This window comes from Polyodon spathula, chromosome 19, assembly GCF_017654505.1.
Source record: "Polyodon spathula isolate WHYD16114869_AA chromosome 19, ASM1765450v1, whole genome shotgun sequence".
Classification (NCBI taxonomy): Eukaryota; Metazoa; Chordata; class Actinopteri; order Acipenseriformes; family Polyodontidae; genus Polyodon; species Polyodon spathula.
In genome coordinates this window covers 9,237,948-9,254,808 of record NC_054552.1, presented here as the reverse complement: position 1 = coordinate 9,254,808, position 16,861 = coordinate 9,237,948, and the positions used below count along the sequence as shown (strand labels likewise).

Below are 16,861 nucleotides of genomic sequence, written 5' to 3'. Positions count from 1 at the left end.
TTTAATTGCTGTACAGTATATGGAATTGACAACGGAGGCAAATTTAGTTCCAGCTTTAGTAAATCTAAAAAGGCTTTAATGAGGTGGCTTTTAAGACATCGCTTGATCTGGAATTGACAGGGTGGCAGAGGTGATTTTATATCTGGTTCCTTTTTTGTTCACAATTATTAATAGACAAGTGATTATCGAAGCATTTACAAGATGAACCCGCAAGGAGGAGAATACTGTGACAGCACAAGCACATCCAAACACAGAGCATGGCCTGCAGCATCTGTAAGAGGGTTTGTACAGCTGTCTATACTTTTTAATGTAACTATTTCAACACTGCAGACCTGTACACAAACTAATGCAGTATGTCCAAACTTGGTTTTGAGTTCATCGTGACGATGTTTTAAGGTGTTATTTCAGTATGGTTGAATGTTTTCTCTTTTTAAACCCTGTATACAGTTTTACACAATAATGACTAATTTGAGTCTGTTGACTACATTATTATGCGATTTGGGAATACTCTGTGGAATGACCGGTTTGTGTCTGTTCCCTATAAAGTATGCCAACCTTCTGGCCAGGTGGTTATTGCTTATGAAACAAAACGCAGGTTTAAAAAGGTAGCATTTTACACATTTTCAAATGTAACTGTAAAACTATTTTGAATTCACTGCTACATTTCAAAGTCCAAACCAAATGATACAGCATCAAAATTCACTTTGGTGGCGACTGGCAACATTTCTTCCAAAAAAGAAAAAAGAAAAGGAAGTGTGTTTGCGGACACACAATAGCAGTCAGTGCCTGCGGTTCCAAACTGTGATGGAGTCCATTTATTAAACTGCCAGACAAAACTGCTAAGAAAAATGGCAATGATTCCTATTAAGGTACTTGTTTTTTATTGCCAATTTCATACCTGAGCTATGTCAACGGGCAAGTAACACTAAATTACTTCAATTTTTCAAAAGCACACGTTTCCTGACACAAAATGAGAAACAAACAACCTAGTCTTATTGTACTTAAAGGAGAGCCCTTTATACAGTCATGATTTTCAAAATAAGCCAGCGATCTGTGTAATCCATCACCTAATACTACATTTGCACTGGCTACGTTTATTAAAAGATATTACGATTATTTTCGGGTCATTTTTAGTACTTAAATCGCTATACATATGCACCAAAAAAAAAAACATACATTTCTTTTGTTGCAATATCGTAAAATTGTGTACCCGGGTGCTTGTCAGAGATAGTGGGGGATCATGCATAGAGCTGAGCCCTTGTCAGCTGGTATACAAATGCTTCAGTGCAAAGAGGTGCTGTATAACATCAGAAGAATACAGTAACCCCAGTTTCACGCAACAGTTGTTGTGGTGGTGACAAAACATGTTAGTACTGAACAAAAATTGCTTAATTAACAAATTGCATACAAGAAATTTAGGAGAGGCGAACAACACTCATAAAAACACACAAGGTTTGTGTGTTCCACACGTGCCAATAACCACAAATATTTTAATGAAGTAAGGCTGTAATGCAGCAAGCAGCTCAATAATCCAACAAACCAACGTTATCTTTCGCCAGTCAAATCGCAGAGTGCCTAAATAAAGTTTCGAGTCCCACAACCAGATTTTTCGTCTGTACATGTTCTTTAGCAGCCGCGCCATTGTTTTATCATCAGCTGTTTAAGGATAATTTCATTGTGCAGCAGATTCCCTAGATAGATGACGAGCTGACAACAACTCTTCAGCCAAAGATGCAAGCACTGTAACTGAAGACGTTACCATAATGAAAAACAGTATTGTGGTGTGAGTTTTGTATGAAAACAGGGTCAGCGGTTGCAGGGAAAACAAAGTTTGCTTCTAAAACTGACCAGAAAGGTGAAAACAGAACCCATAGAAATACTTGCAACTGTAATTAGGAAGTGTACTGCCAGTCTTGAATTGCAGGGGCCTTGATGCTCCAAAAGTCCTTTTTTCTTCTCGTTGATCTTGTCTTGCTGTGAGCCATGCTGAAATAAAGCTTCTTCGTTGCACTCATGGAGTACTTTAGACACTACAAGCAGACCACTACTAGTCTAGCACATGCTTAAACCAAGCAAAAATGTGCCAGAATGCACCATTTTAATCCCTTTTTTCAAAATCCCATTTCAATCCCCTCCCGCACTCTATCCCCCTCAGCGCAATGCGCCACTATGAGATCTTATTACCTTGTAAATGCTACATACCTTAAAACTAATTGAAAACCCCGTACAGTACTGCAGATTTATCAAGAAGCACACCATTGATTTCACAAGCCTGTACTTTGAGGCCTGCAGTGACTGCCTGACCTCACTCTGGTATACCACTCTGTCTGTCACCAAAACATGTATTTGTTTTACTTGAGATGTAACACACACACTTAAAAGGTTTTTCAAATTAGATGGCAGAGTTTAGATCAATTGAACAGACTCCATTATATTTATATAAAATAAAATCCTTACTCTATTACGTTCCACTATAATTTACCAATACCACCTTAAATAATTACAGCCATGCAAATCACTGCAATCACTGCTAATATTAATAGCAAAATGCTGCTGGCCAGGGGCCACAGCTTACAGGGTTTTGGCAATGAAATTCTATTTTATTCCTAGCAAAGAATGGATGCCCTTTTTGTCTTCCACGGGTGTCCCCTTTTTCATGTCTACAGTACAAAACCAGGAAAATATTGCTGAACCACGATTAACATTAATGACTTCAGAGACGGAGCAGCATACACTGGAAATAAAGCCGAGGGTTTCCATCATCTCAACCTGTTTGGAGCTATCGTAGTTCTGGTGGCAGCTTCACAAGCAATCCAGGACAGGGAAAATACCAAAGAGCCTTTGGAAAGCAAACTGCATGGCGTGCTGAACAGAATCTTTACAAGCAGAGTCTCATCAAACATTAAAATAGCCCACCTTTGTAACAAACTGACCCACAGTTGCAACTTCTCCAATTGGCAATATAAGCACATACCCCAATTCCCTTCTTTACAATGCCTGAGGCACAAGTAATATCCTGGCTGGATGGATTGCAGAGCAGGTACAATAACCTTTCTGCGATATACCGATTATCAGTGGGCAGGAGTTTAGTACCAGCGAGTCGATCGTCCTAGTACATGACTCAAAGATCCTCTTCCAAATTAAAAAGGTATTTTTACGAGCATACAGTAGATGTTTTAACAACAATATCTAAAGTTTAAGTTTTATCCAGAGTTCCTAAGACACATGAATAGTTACAATATGGTGCGAGTTTCCAATAAAGTGCATTTTTATTATCAACTCGTCCATCACCAATGTGGTCTGCTCTACACTTTCATTTAAAATAAATACACAATTGATTAACACTGATGTTTTTCCTCTTTGTCAATATCTAGCTCATGAACAAACATGAAATATGGCTTAATTGTGAGTGAACCGGATTTGTGCCTACCTAATCGTGAAATAACAACGTAAAGCTGTATGTTATGGATTTTTCCGCAACCATAATTTTTCTTGACCCTATCACCTTAACACAGGGGTGTCCAATCCTGGTCCTGGAGGGCCGATGTCCCTCCTGGTTTAATTACTAAATTGGACCAATTATTACCAATTACTGCTCTAATTAAGTAATTTAGCACACAGTTGTAAAAAAACCAGGAGGGCCACTGGCCCTCCAGGACCAGGATTGGACATCCCTGTCTTAACAGATATAGCAGGTGTTTTTACCTGCTGCAAGGAAGCGCTTAATGTTTTGATGTGATGCAGACATTCTCTGTTCTCAGCCAGGGAAATCCAGACTAAACCAGTCCAGTATTTACATGATGCCTAAAGTTAAAGGGTACATAAGGATCTTTTTAATTATTGTGTTACTGTGAACAGGCTGGCTGTAGGGGTGACGTCAAGCCAGAATGAAACACACACAGACAGTACTGGCAGGTGAAACCGAGATGCTGCGGCGCTCAGTACATTTAGTTGAATATAAAAAATAAAACATTTAAAACAAAAAAACAGCACACGGCACTTGAGGCCAAAATAAAGACAGACAAAACAGACAGTGGACGAACACTAAACAAGTATCGTGCTAGTCCTCTCGCACGAGTAGCATTTGATATTTCTTACTTTTTATTTTCTCCTCTCTCCACAACCATTCTCAACTCATCTAACACAAAAACCTGATTGAGTAAAATGTGCAACTATATTTACGGTTGTGCCAGGATTCAATTACTAATTAATTATTCACTTGAATCCCAGCACGTGAACTAATTTGTGCTATCCCGTGCTCACATACTATTAAATACTTTAAATGCACGTGAAGTGAAGTGCTATCCCCGTGCCTAAATACAACTATATATTTTAAATCACGCGTGCTACACACCAATACCTATACACCAACATTAACACACCACACGCAACATAACACATAACATACACATGGGCGGGGCACACTGCTAGTTGCATGTTCCAATGTGTTGCTACAACTGTTTACCTAAGGTGTGCGTATTGTTTTAATTACTTTTTTTTTTTTTTTTTTTACATTTTGACCACTTTAAAACTTTTAAATTGCATTCCCTGCCTCAATATGTCTTCACATGTACCCACATTGACCTCTCAGAACTACACTTCCCATCATTTTCCTGCTCACTGGTAAATCCAGTTGTAGCAACATATGGGAACATGCAGCACAATAAAATAAAAAGGTCCTTATGTACCCTTTAAAGAGTTTTAATAAGTTGCCTGAAGGCACTACATAAAGCCCCTTTGATACTATAAATAGTTCTGAGCATGTAAGACACCAAACAAAATGCTTGCTTTTTCTTTTCTTTCTACTACTCCACAAGGAGCTACTGCTTATTAGTTTGGCTCAAATTTAATTTTTCTTTTATTGCACACAAGACGGTTCCCTCTTAATACTGGGTCAGCAAGCTTTGAATGAGGGCAGGACCTGCTTTGTAAACAAAAATTAATAACTGCAATTAAATTAAGAATTTCAAAGACTTATTCAGCTTTATTTTTATTGTAATTTATTGCGTACAAGATACCAGAGAATATAAAACATCCAATGGATATTAAAAATCTTAATAAACTGATATAGGTTCTGTCCTAGTTTACTGGCTGCAACAATCAACAAAACCAGGAAATGGATATACAGTGCCTATAGAAAGTCTACACCCCCTTGAACTTTTTTCACATTTTGTTGTGTCAGTGCCTCAGAGTTTCATGCATTTAAATGAGGATTTTTTCCACTTATCTACACACCATACTCCACACTGTTAAGGGGTAAAAAGTTTAAAATACAAAACTGAAAGATCATAATTGGATAAGTCTCCACTCCCTGGAGTGAATACTTAGTGGAAGCACTTTTTGCAGTAATTACAGCTGTGAGTCTGTTGGGACAGGTCTCTACCAACTTTGCACACCTAGATTTGGCAATATTTGACCATTCTTCTTTACAAAACTGTTCAGGCTCTGTCAAGTTCCTTGGGGAGAGTTGATGGACAGCAATCTTCAAGTCATGCCACAAATTTTAGAATGGATTTAGGTTGGGGCTCTGACTGGGCCACTAAAGGTCATTTACCTTTTTGTTCCTTAGCCACTCCAGTGTAGCTTTGGCTGTGTGCTTTGGGTCATTGTCATGCTGAAAGGTGAACTTCCGTCCCAGTTTCAACTTTCTTGCAGAGGGCAGCAGGTTTTCCTCAAGGACTTCTCTGTACTTGCTCCATTCATTTTCCCTTCTACTTGAAAACCACTCTGACTGGATTCCTTGTTGTTGCCTCTGAACCCTACACTCTCCTTTTCCAGACAGTCGCTCGCCTCATTAGACAGCAGCCCCTGGGAGTCGGTGGGGCCTGGAACACTCAAGAAAGACCCTTGTCACAATGGTGAAGATGATTCTGTTAGGTATGATGCAGCTCTGCAGAGACACAGTGGTTGCAGTAGCCAGATGGCAATGATGTGATGAGAACTGAGTAAGTTTGCCCTTGTAAAAATTGCCCATAGTAAAAGCATAGCAAAGTTTAATACAGCATAGTGAAAACATGGTAAAGCATAGGTAAGTTTTATTAATAAACATGGCAAACTAGGGTAAACTATTGTAAATGCATAATATAACCATGGGAAAAGTATAGGAAAACCGCAAAAATACATTGCAAATATACTGGGATAAACTTGAATCACTGTAGAAACAGAACAGAATAGGGGTGAAACAATTGTGTTTAGTTTTTTTCATGTTTAAACGTCAATGTACTTGGAATATCTGTTAAACAAGAAGCAATATGGTTTAAAATGAATGACAAGTATATGTATAATAATGTGTATAAGACCACACAATGTGTACGTGGAATACAAAACAAATAAATACCGAAAACCATTACTTTACACTGCATCGTGACTACGTATAAAACACAAAGGCCAGCATTTCACATGCACATTTCTAATAACTTTAGACACAATTTGAAACGTTTAATGTTTGGCTCATTTTTAGACAACCTACTTCATTTTTTAATTTTATTTGTATTTCAGTCTGGTGATGAACATAGACTTCAAACTGTGTGTAGCTACAGCGATTTCCCTAAAGTCTCAGAGGTCTTACACTATGTGCACTGGAAAACAATGCATGTTTAAAACTACTATTTAGCTACTGGTTGAATCAGAACTGTCTCATTTCTCTTCAAAACTATTACCCATCAGGCCCTTCCAGTCCAGGTCTTTTTCAAACCAAATTCTTAACAATTGAAACCTCTATCTGGGTCCTAAAGTAGTAAATGTTTTCATTACATCTATTAAACCTGCAGTGGAGTGGAATGGCTGAAACAGTGAGCCAGCGATGCTAAATAACATCCTGAGATTCCAGTAACCAATGAGCCAGGCTTCTATTAGGATCAGTGAAATCAGCACAGCAGTTGCTGAGACTGTTGTACAGTACTGGGTACATTTATTTTTGCGAGCTGCTTGGAATAAACTTGTTAAGGCTGACAGGTTAAAGAAGCATCCAATTAAGTTCCAATTATTGTGGTTTTACGCAGGCCCAATCTACAGGTATCACATTCCATTGTGAAGGAATCCGTTTTTCAACTGGAGCAAAAAAACAAAAGAGAGAAAACACAATTGTAATTCATCCTCCGAAACCTGGAATAACACTAACGTTACACTTATTCATAAATTGGACTGTTAAATATATCTAAGCAATAACAAGAGCTTACATAAATGATATTATATTCTTCATACTTAGTTTATAATCTTAAATGTTTACATACCATACAAGCTACAGTAATATATACAGCTACATACTGTATAGTACTTTATGATAGAACATAAATGGAAGCTGTGTTGAATGTGTAAAAATTGACTACTGCCTCATCAAGAACATCCAGCGATCTATACTTAATAGAATCAAGCTTGTATTAAAAGCTCAAGAAAAGAACACAGCACAATATTGATTTTAAATATTTGCAGATTGGGTAAATTAATCATTTTAGATAAATAATTTCTAAACATTTGTGGCAAGCTTGGTCAGTATTTAAAGCTGCAATGTCCCAAAATCATGTTCAATTTATAACTAAAGTTCACTGGTAGCCCTTTATTCCATACTGGTAGTTTTAGCTGTAGGGACATTCCACTTAAACATATACTAAGAACTGGCAGGTTACAAGGTTTACAGCAAGGTGGGGACCTACTGTAGAGTCAATGGAGGTCAATGGAATCATTGTCATGAATGGTCTGTGGTTACTGCAATCCCTGTCTGTATCCAGCAAGGTTTAGGACAGTGGCAGGCATTCATTCATTCAGTCAGTCAGTGCGCGAGGTAAGCTCACATACTTGGCCATCTGCGATGGCTGAACATGCGATAAGCCCTCCTTGTCCAGTAAAAAAAACTAAAACATTGATGCAAATGAAGCTTCTCATGGTTGTTTTTGTTTAATATTTGTCCTTTTTAAAAGCAATTAGAAGGAGCACCATATCACAGTCTGTCATTCTACCAAATAATAAAGTGGAATAGTTGTATGCTTGTAGGTATTCACTTGAATTCAGGCTACAAAGATTTCAGTTTACAAAAGCTCCCTTATTTTGAAAATGATTGTACACACACACACACACACATACACACACACACACACACACACACACACACACACACACACACACACACACACACACACACACACACACACACACACACACACACACACACACACACACACACACACACACACACACACACACACACACACACACACACACACACATACACACACACACACACACACACACACACACACACACACACACACACACACACACACACACACACACACACACACACACACACACACACACACACACACACACACACACACACACACACACACACACACACACACACACACACACACACACACACACACACACACACACACACACACACACACACACACACACACACACACACACACACACACACACACACACACAGTTGCTGTTGCATCTTATTACAATTATTTACATCTGAATTTCACTACTAAAAGAAACTGCAAATAGCCCAAATTGCTCATACAAATTTCTCCACAAAAAAAAGAAAAGAAAAAAAGAAGCTGTATGCCTGCCCTTGACCTGAATCTGGGTCTCCTTACAGAAACATGGCAAATTGCACTGGCAGTCACCACTTCACTCCTGTTTCCAAAGGGAGCAGGACTGTACATTAGGGAAGCAATACTGTATGAATGATAATTGCTTTTTTATTTTATTATTTTTTTTAAATTTAGTCAGTCATCGCCAATGGTTTTTTCCCCCCAATTTGGAATGCCCAATTATTTTTATCTCAGTTCACTGCTCCAACCCCCCCGGCGACTCTGGAAACGGTGGTTGAAACACACATCCTCCGAAAAGTGTTCCTGCCAATCTGTCATTTCCGCACTGCAGATTCATATCGAAAGCCCCCAGACCTATAGTGCTGGAGGACAACACAGATCTGAATGGCTCCACTGCAGACCCGCAGATGCCCTATCAGCCACAGAGGTTGCTAGTGCATGGTGAACCTGCCAACCTAAGCCCTCTTTACCCGGGCGGCACTTGGCCAATTATGCGCCACCCCTGGTCACGGTCAGCAATGACAGAGCCTGGATTCGAACCTGCCATCTCCAGGCTATGGTGCATCCTGCACCCCACGGATCGCCTTTACTGAATTTGCCACTCGGAAGCCCAATAATTGCTTTTTAAATAAATGTAGTTACTTTTTATTAAAATGTAACTGATAACTATATAGAACACATTAAAACTATTAACATATGGTAGAATAAGTAGTTATACCAAAATAAATGTATACATTAACAAAAAATATATCATTTCATAACTTTTAGCATTACTACATAATTTAACTAAACTTAAAAAGTGATGCCCTGCTAGCCCAACTGTAGCCCTATGTTTATCCACTATATTTCTAATAAAACTGGTAAGAAAATGCAACACTTAGTGTAAGCAATCCATTTTCTTTATTTCATACATATAAAAAAAAATAACTCTGCTGTTTTGCCAGCTTCAAATACTCAAATTACAAGGAATCTCTTAATTCTTATAGATAACCAACACAGAAATTGAAGCTATAACTAGGCCAGATGTTTTACATACAGGGGTATCTTTGAAGTGTCCTAAAAATGTGAGCAAGGAATTAAAAAATGAAACACTGTTGTGGAAGCTGATTTACACGGTTATTTCAAGAAATGACTTGATGAGGTTCTTGCTTGCATCAATAAACAACCAAATGAGCAAGATGGGCTAAATGTACCTCCTCTTGTTTGTAACATTTCTTATACTCAAGTCACATATAACATAACACCTCCATGAATCTATACTGTTCAAATATTTGAAAAAGTAAAAAAGTAAAAGCACAGTATAATGTAAAACTAGACTAGCCTGACTGATTCACGCACACTGTAAAACATTTCTTTTTAAACGAACACAGTAATGGGTTGCATTAGGAAATACACACAAACATAGTACTCTTTAATTAAGTGCTGCGTTCGTTTTACAATTTTATAGTATTAGATATTTTGAAAATATATATATTTCTGGCAAACTGCATTTCTAAAAACGCTGCTAACATACACAATTCAATAGTGAAATGCCACATTTCCAAAACAAAACAAACCAGCCACTAATCTCTTAAGTGCTATTAGAACATTTGGCTTGTAAATACCTGTGTCTCCATCAAAACAACTCCCCAGTGCACATCAGAACACATGACATTTTACTACAGAGATGAGGCCATTCGGCCCATCATGCTCGTTTGGTTGTTAAACATTTAGCAAAGAAAGTAAATTAGACAAAACGCTACTACTATACTTACTATAATACACTGCAAGTACTTTTCATTGCTTTTATGCTGAACCTGCATTGGCGGACTTTTGCTGGGTGACTGCAGGTGTGGCGTAACACTGATCCTGTTAGGGAAACTGATATGCTGGCAGTGAAGCTTATTCATCCTGGTCTTTCCAACACTCATGCATGCAATTCAAAACACAGGATTTTCACAGATTTCACATTACATGCACATAAAATACAAATTAACACGAAATGCAAAGAATATAAAAACATTGCTAATATTTGACATGCGGTAATGAAACGTCAGCAAAATTTATTTTCGCACTTTCTAGCCAATGCACTGTAATGATGAAGTAAGCAAGCAATAAAGAACTCCCTTTTGATCAGCTTCTAGTGCATTCATGTTTTATGTGTTATCTTTGCTGTGACTTTTTATTTTTTATACAAGTAACATGCACTGGAATTCACTTGAACTAAAAGAATGGAAGAGTGCGCAGGGAAGCTGGTTTACTTCCATTATGCGGAAATGAGTAAGCTTAGTTCACATTGTTTTTAAAGCACACAATTAGAGTTTTGTTTTATAAGCTTAAAAAAAAAACAAAAAAAAAACACGGTATCGAAAAACCATGATACTTCGATATTTTTATTTTACCCCAATATTAGGTATCACAGGGCTTTGATATCATGATATACCGTAGGTATCGATATACCAGGAACACTACTTCTAACTAGGTCACCAAAAAATGTTGATTTGAGCTCTTAGTACAAATAAAGAAAACAATTCAATATCGTTCATTCTTTGGCACATCAATTTCAGTGTTTCCACAAGAGAACATTAGAGCCAAAAGGTGAATGGAGAATAATAACCCTATCCGATGGCTTCCTAAAAATGGCCAAAAAAGGATGGTACACTATGTGGTTAAATCATCAATAAAAAGGGTGGAAGCAGTATGTTCATTTAGAAAAGGAGAAAACCACCTTGGTTGACCTGCTGTCATTGACTGGTTCTACTCATCTCAGCTATTATCCTCTTCATCAATATGATTTCTGCAAAATCCTATGGATTTTTTCAGGGCTAGAACCTAAACAAATCCAGACTTTCTCCACGATCAGATATCTGATCATTTCTAAAATTCAATCGTTCTTGAGGGGATGAAAGACAAACATTAACATCAATAAATATAAATCTAAGACAGTAATCCTTTACATGTGTGAAAGCAGGTCAGTTCAGCTTAACACCGTTAGTTAAACAGTATCTAACTCTTACCCTTGGTATCCATAATCTTTCAAGACTTTAAACATCTTTTAAAAAAGTTTTACTCAAATGTTTCAGTGCTGTTACCATGCCTTGCAACTGACTTTTGAACAACAGGCTACCGTGACACTTGCAGCAAGTGGATTTCAAGACATAAACCATGAGTGGGCAAGTACAGCACGGCATTTTTTAATCTGTCTGTAGCAATCTTCCAAATCATTTAATTGAACCAATTCAACCTGATTTAAAATGACCCAGATCCCCCTTCCCACCCATGTCTGTGAGTGTGTGGGTGTGTGTGTGTGTGAGAGAGACAGAGTCTGTGTGTGCGCGACGTGTTTCGTTCCCCTGCCTTCATGAAGGTGTATACAAACTGTTGCTGTGTATTATGTTACTCACTGTATGAGATATCACCTTGTACAGTGTTGGTTCTGGAGGCTCAAACGCAGCAAAATTACATCTCTTATATAAAAAATAATAAAAAAGGAGGCATCCTGAACAACGTGTTAACTTACTCACAAAAACAAAGATGGTACTCAGGGGGAAATGCTAGTAAACCTAAAAAGCGTTTCTTTTTTAAAATGCACAGGATGACATCTGTACACAGGACAAGATGTACTGAAACTCTGACAAATCAGTAACTACGGTTGGTTGATTTCTTATAATTACAAGGCCAAGAAAGAACAGTAGCAGAAGCCCACACCAATAATTTGCCAGTGTTTAAGCCTAAGAGCCAAAAAAAGCTACATTAAGTCACCCAGAGTAATGTACAACAACCACCACCTTCTTCCTCCAGCACAAGAGAAATAGGTCAGAAAACCCATTACACAATGGAGGGAACAGGCTGCAACCTAGAGAACTGGTACTACTGTGACACTAACAGACACTACATCTGTCCCATTCTGAATACAAACTTACTGCAGTGCAAGCGCGCGCACGTGCGCACGCACACACGGCAATGGAATCTCCACCTGAGCAGATTCCATTGTCAGGACAAGCATGGCCACTGGATGAGATAGCAGGGATTTTTGAAACCTGCTTGCCCTTTTTTTCTATTGATTTCTAATCAGCTTCCTGTAAGTGACTGTTCATGAAGCAACTGTATTAAATTGTGTAAGCTACAGATAAAGGACTGGAACCAAAACAAATGTAAGCTACGTTGTACAACTTACACTGCAGTGAAATATTCCAGATTAGTCAGCGTAGTCTACAGTACAACGTACAGATCATTTAAACCATCGGGTTCGCTGAAGGAAGAGAGAATTGAATAGATAATGGGGAAGATGTTTGTTTATCCAGGTTTGACGTAGAGACACGATTAACTATTCAGTCAACAGACACTGTTACTGCTGGATTTATATAAACTTGTACTTATTTTAAAGTTCTCAATTGCAGATTGCCCTAGGAGAGCTAAACAGCGGATCAGCACTATAAACACAACCTGCTCTTCATTACAGTACGGTACACAAACACCAGAAGATATTGTAGCAGGGGAAACATCTGTGGCTATACTCATTGAAAGTAATCTTAAACAACATCTTGGATAAAACTGACTCATTGATCTAGTAGACTTGCTTGACCAACAGGGTAGCCAAGGGGTTGGACTAGACCACCGCAATGGGTTAGGCAGTCAAACCAGCTAGTTAATTTTGACAGTAGTTAGACTGCTGTCCCAGGAACCTCTTGAAAAACAAGATGCTGCATCTCTGATGCTAAAGTTTGAATTGAAAATAAACCCCTCTACTGCGCTTGCTCCAAGCAGTGCAGGTCTGCCCATTTGATCATATGGTCCAGGTGTTCAATACCTCAGTTTGGCAACCTTTAAAATAAATTGATCAAAAATGCTTGGGGGGGGGGGGGGGAGCACTCCTGAGTTGCTTTAGATTCCACATGGTGTCCCTGTTCCATGGTGCTGTTCTATATAGATGTAGGACACACAAGGAGCAAGGTGTTTATAAAAACAGCAAGCTCTCAAATTAAGAGAGGCAAACAAACACCAGTACATGTATCCCTTCTGGAACACATGACTAAATGTTATCCTAAACCTGGATGGGGAATTTAATTGAATCCATCTTATGTGCCAAGACAGCATTTCACGTTCGGATCTACTCAAACTACAATGGTCACTATCCCATCCAGAACAGAACATGGAGAACCCCACCCCCAGCTCCTCTATTTGGCACATTTAACATTTAACATCACTGGCCACTCTCCAGTCAGGAGAACCTGGATATTTATATATGTGTATAACATTTTAAAGATGGACAGGCAAATTAAAAAGCCTGCACGCACTCAAGACAAATATTTAAACAAGCCTTATTGATAATATTTCTGGTTAAACACCAGTAGACAAACTCTGTCTATGAAGAATGCTGAGAGATTAAATTCATTTTGAAGGAGACACTGTGAAAGACATTTTTAAACAGAGGTATAGGACTGAACAGCCACTGAGTGCCAGAGTACACATTACCCACACAGACCTCTAAAACGTGTATGGAACAGGCACTAGAAAGCAAATTCTTTTGAACTGTATGCAAAATGTAAAAATTTTAAATCATTAAGGAACATCAGACACCAGTCCCCACGAACAGTAAACAGAGATTAGAAAATATACATCAATCTAAACAGATTACTACCTATTATATATATATATATATATATATATATATATATATATATTATTATTATATATATATATATATATATAATGTCGTCGTGACGAACTTATGCTTGACATATACGAATAAAACAATTTCTTTTTTTTAAAGATGTAGTTTTTATATTATTGTTATTATAACGTAAATAAATTACTAACTAACGTAAAACAGGTCCGGTTACTGGCATAAATTTCACACATAGATGGGCACAGTCGATTACTGACGAACCTTTATCGTCTTACACGCACTTATGTCATTTTCAGTGTTCTCGCGGTACCTTTATTTAGTTACGCTCCAGCCGGCGCGCTATTAATTCAGTATATGATTCACTGTAAAGTTTTTTTTTTTTTTTTTTTTTTTTTTTTTAATTATTTTGTGTTTTGTTTTTATTTTTAGAATAGGCGGCGTTGATGTTCCGGTGCAGTCGGGGCACTGGCACTAAACCGCCCGAATGAAATTGAGGACTGAAGATTTTGTAACCACACAGCAAGCGAGCTCAGCAGCGACAGCTGTGTGAGGGAAGGTAACGCCTATGTTGTAGCCTTTTTAGAGAGCAGATGGGCAAAAACACCATGCAACTCGCTGCTGTTTTTGGGCTGCACAATGAATGTTGCATCACTTATGGATCTGCCAGTGCTGGAAGTGCATATTGCTTCTTAGCCGCCAACACCGCACTTGAATTTGACATTAGCGCAGACAGTTTTAAACACACACAACCCAGTTACCGTAAAATAGTGTGTGTCGTTTGCGTTACATTGACGATATGTCAATTACCGACCCAGAAAAAGCAAAACTTGCTTTTACAGTACTTCACAACAAGAATCAGTGCACATAGGTTTCCTCAGACGAAATGACCTTTTTATTTTACAAAAAGAAACGAGGGCTGTATACCACGTGCCTTCGATCTTTACAATAATTGCTGGTAATGAACCCGCACCTGCCATCTCATTATGCTGTGTAATTTTACACTACTTTAACTCGTATCAACATTATTAATAAAATACACATTTTCATTAATGTTATGTCTACTGTTATATTAAAATATATCTTGTTTTAAAAACCTTTGGACTATATAAATAGGAGCTATGAATATAACCCTAGGTACCTGTGGTCAGCCAGCATACATTCTAAGCTTTTTTGTTTGTTTGTTTGTTTGTTTTATGAAATATTGACAAGTTTACAAACACATTAAAACCAGATAGACCAGAATCGTAAATTATTCCATAATGCAAAATACATCCATGAGATTAACCAAGCACTACCACCACAAAAAAATAAAGAAAATGTGATTAATGTAAACCACCCGTCCAGTTGAGAGACCAAATAGCAATAATAATAATAATAATAATAATAATAATAATAATAATACTTAAAATTAACTTCTAGTTATCACAATGATAACAATAACACAAACAATAATAATAACCAACGTGCTTCGTTTCAAATGCATCCAGAAACAAATCCTGTAACAACTGCACCAGCGACTTTCATTCCAACAGCAATAACAAAAATAAAACAATTGCATGATGTCATGCAAATGAAACACATTTAGGAGAACCGACCTGTCTGTCCTTTCCCCAACGTTTTTTCAAGGCGATATGGTCCAACAGACTGGGCATGCTGAGCTCCGCTGATGTCTCTCCCCGACAATGACATTTTGCTTTCTGCGATAAGGATTTCTTATATTTATTGTGGTTATATTGAGAGGATAATGCAATGTTTTAAATCCTTTTAATTTTTCTCTGAAGGTCCTGAAGAATTATTTTTTTGTGTTGCTTTAATTCCCCAGCACCTGTTTCCTCTCCCGTTGCTCGCAGTCTCGCCGAAAGGGAACGGCTCTCTCTTTTCTCCTTTGCAGTGAGTGTATGGTCGGGAGCGCTCTAGTCTAAGATCCTAAGACCATTGTGCTAGAAGGGGACCTTCACGCCTTCGCTCTGCCTCTATCGGAGCTACAGAGCACTCCACACACAGCGGCGAGTTCAGACAGGAAGATCCCAAGCCGTCGTCGCTGATTGACACGGAAGCCGACCAAACAAAACGCATTTGCAACTGCTCCTACTACAGAATTAGGTTAGAATATCTTCTTGTTGCAGTAAACACAGACATACATACAAATAAAAAAAATAATAATACATTACTGATATTTCTTATTTCTCAGTAATTTGAACCATTAGGTTATATATAGATATAGATATAGATATAGATATATAGATATAGATAGGTAGATATCGATAGATGGATAGATAGATATTGGTTTAGTACTATATGTTCAGTACATTTTCTGTTAAATAAATTGCTATACTTCAGCTGTTTAAGCACTCAATGCCAAAAAACAAAGCATCATGTTTGGGTCAAGTTTAGAGCAATAACAATGCAAGGATGACACAAGGATAAATAATTATTTCATGCTTGCATTGCACAAAAATGCCATGGTTATACTGTACCATACTGTGCCTTGATGATGCATGAAATTTGTATATCTCATAAGGCATCTACAAGAATCTATTTTAGAAAAAACTGCAAGGATTGTGTCGATTTTGTGCAAGGTATGCATTACACCATTCCTTAGCCTTGTGTCATCGTTGCATAGTTTAAATATAAGTCTTGAGCTGACATGTATTGAATGCATATTCAGGTTTAACAATCTATATTCATA

The 16,861-nt window shown here is 37.8% G+C and overlaps 1 protein-coding gene across 13 annotated transcripts in view; it reads right to left on the bottom strand.

Annotated features, from left to right (window-relative positions):
• LOC121294941 (serine/threonine-protein kinase BRSK2) overlaps positions 1–16,174 on the bottom strand; it is a 221,233-nt gene extending 205,059 nt beyond the window's left edge. For all 13 annotated transcript variants that reach the window (XM_041219164.1, XM_041219166.1, XM_041219169.1 and 10 more), the window contains exon 1: positions 15,768–16,174. In XM_041219164.1, the coding sequence (XP_041075098.1) occupies positions 15,768–15,861 (94 nt within the window). In that variant the 5' untranslated portion in view covers positions 15,862–16,174. The remainder of the gene's footprint in view (positions 1–15,767) is intronic.
• Positions 16,175–16,861: the final 687 nt, after the last annotated feature.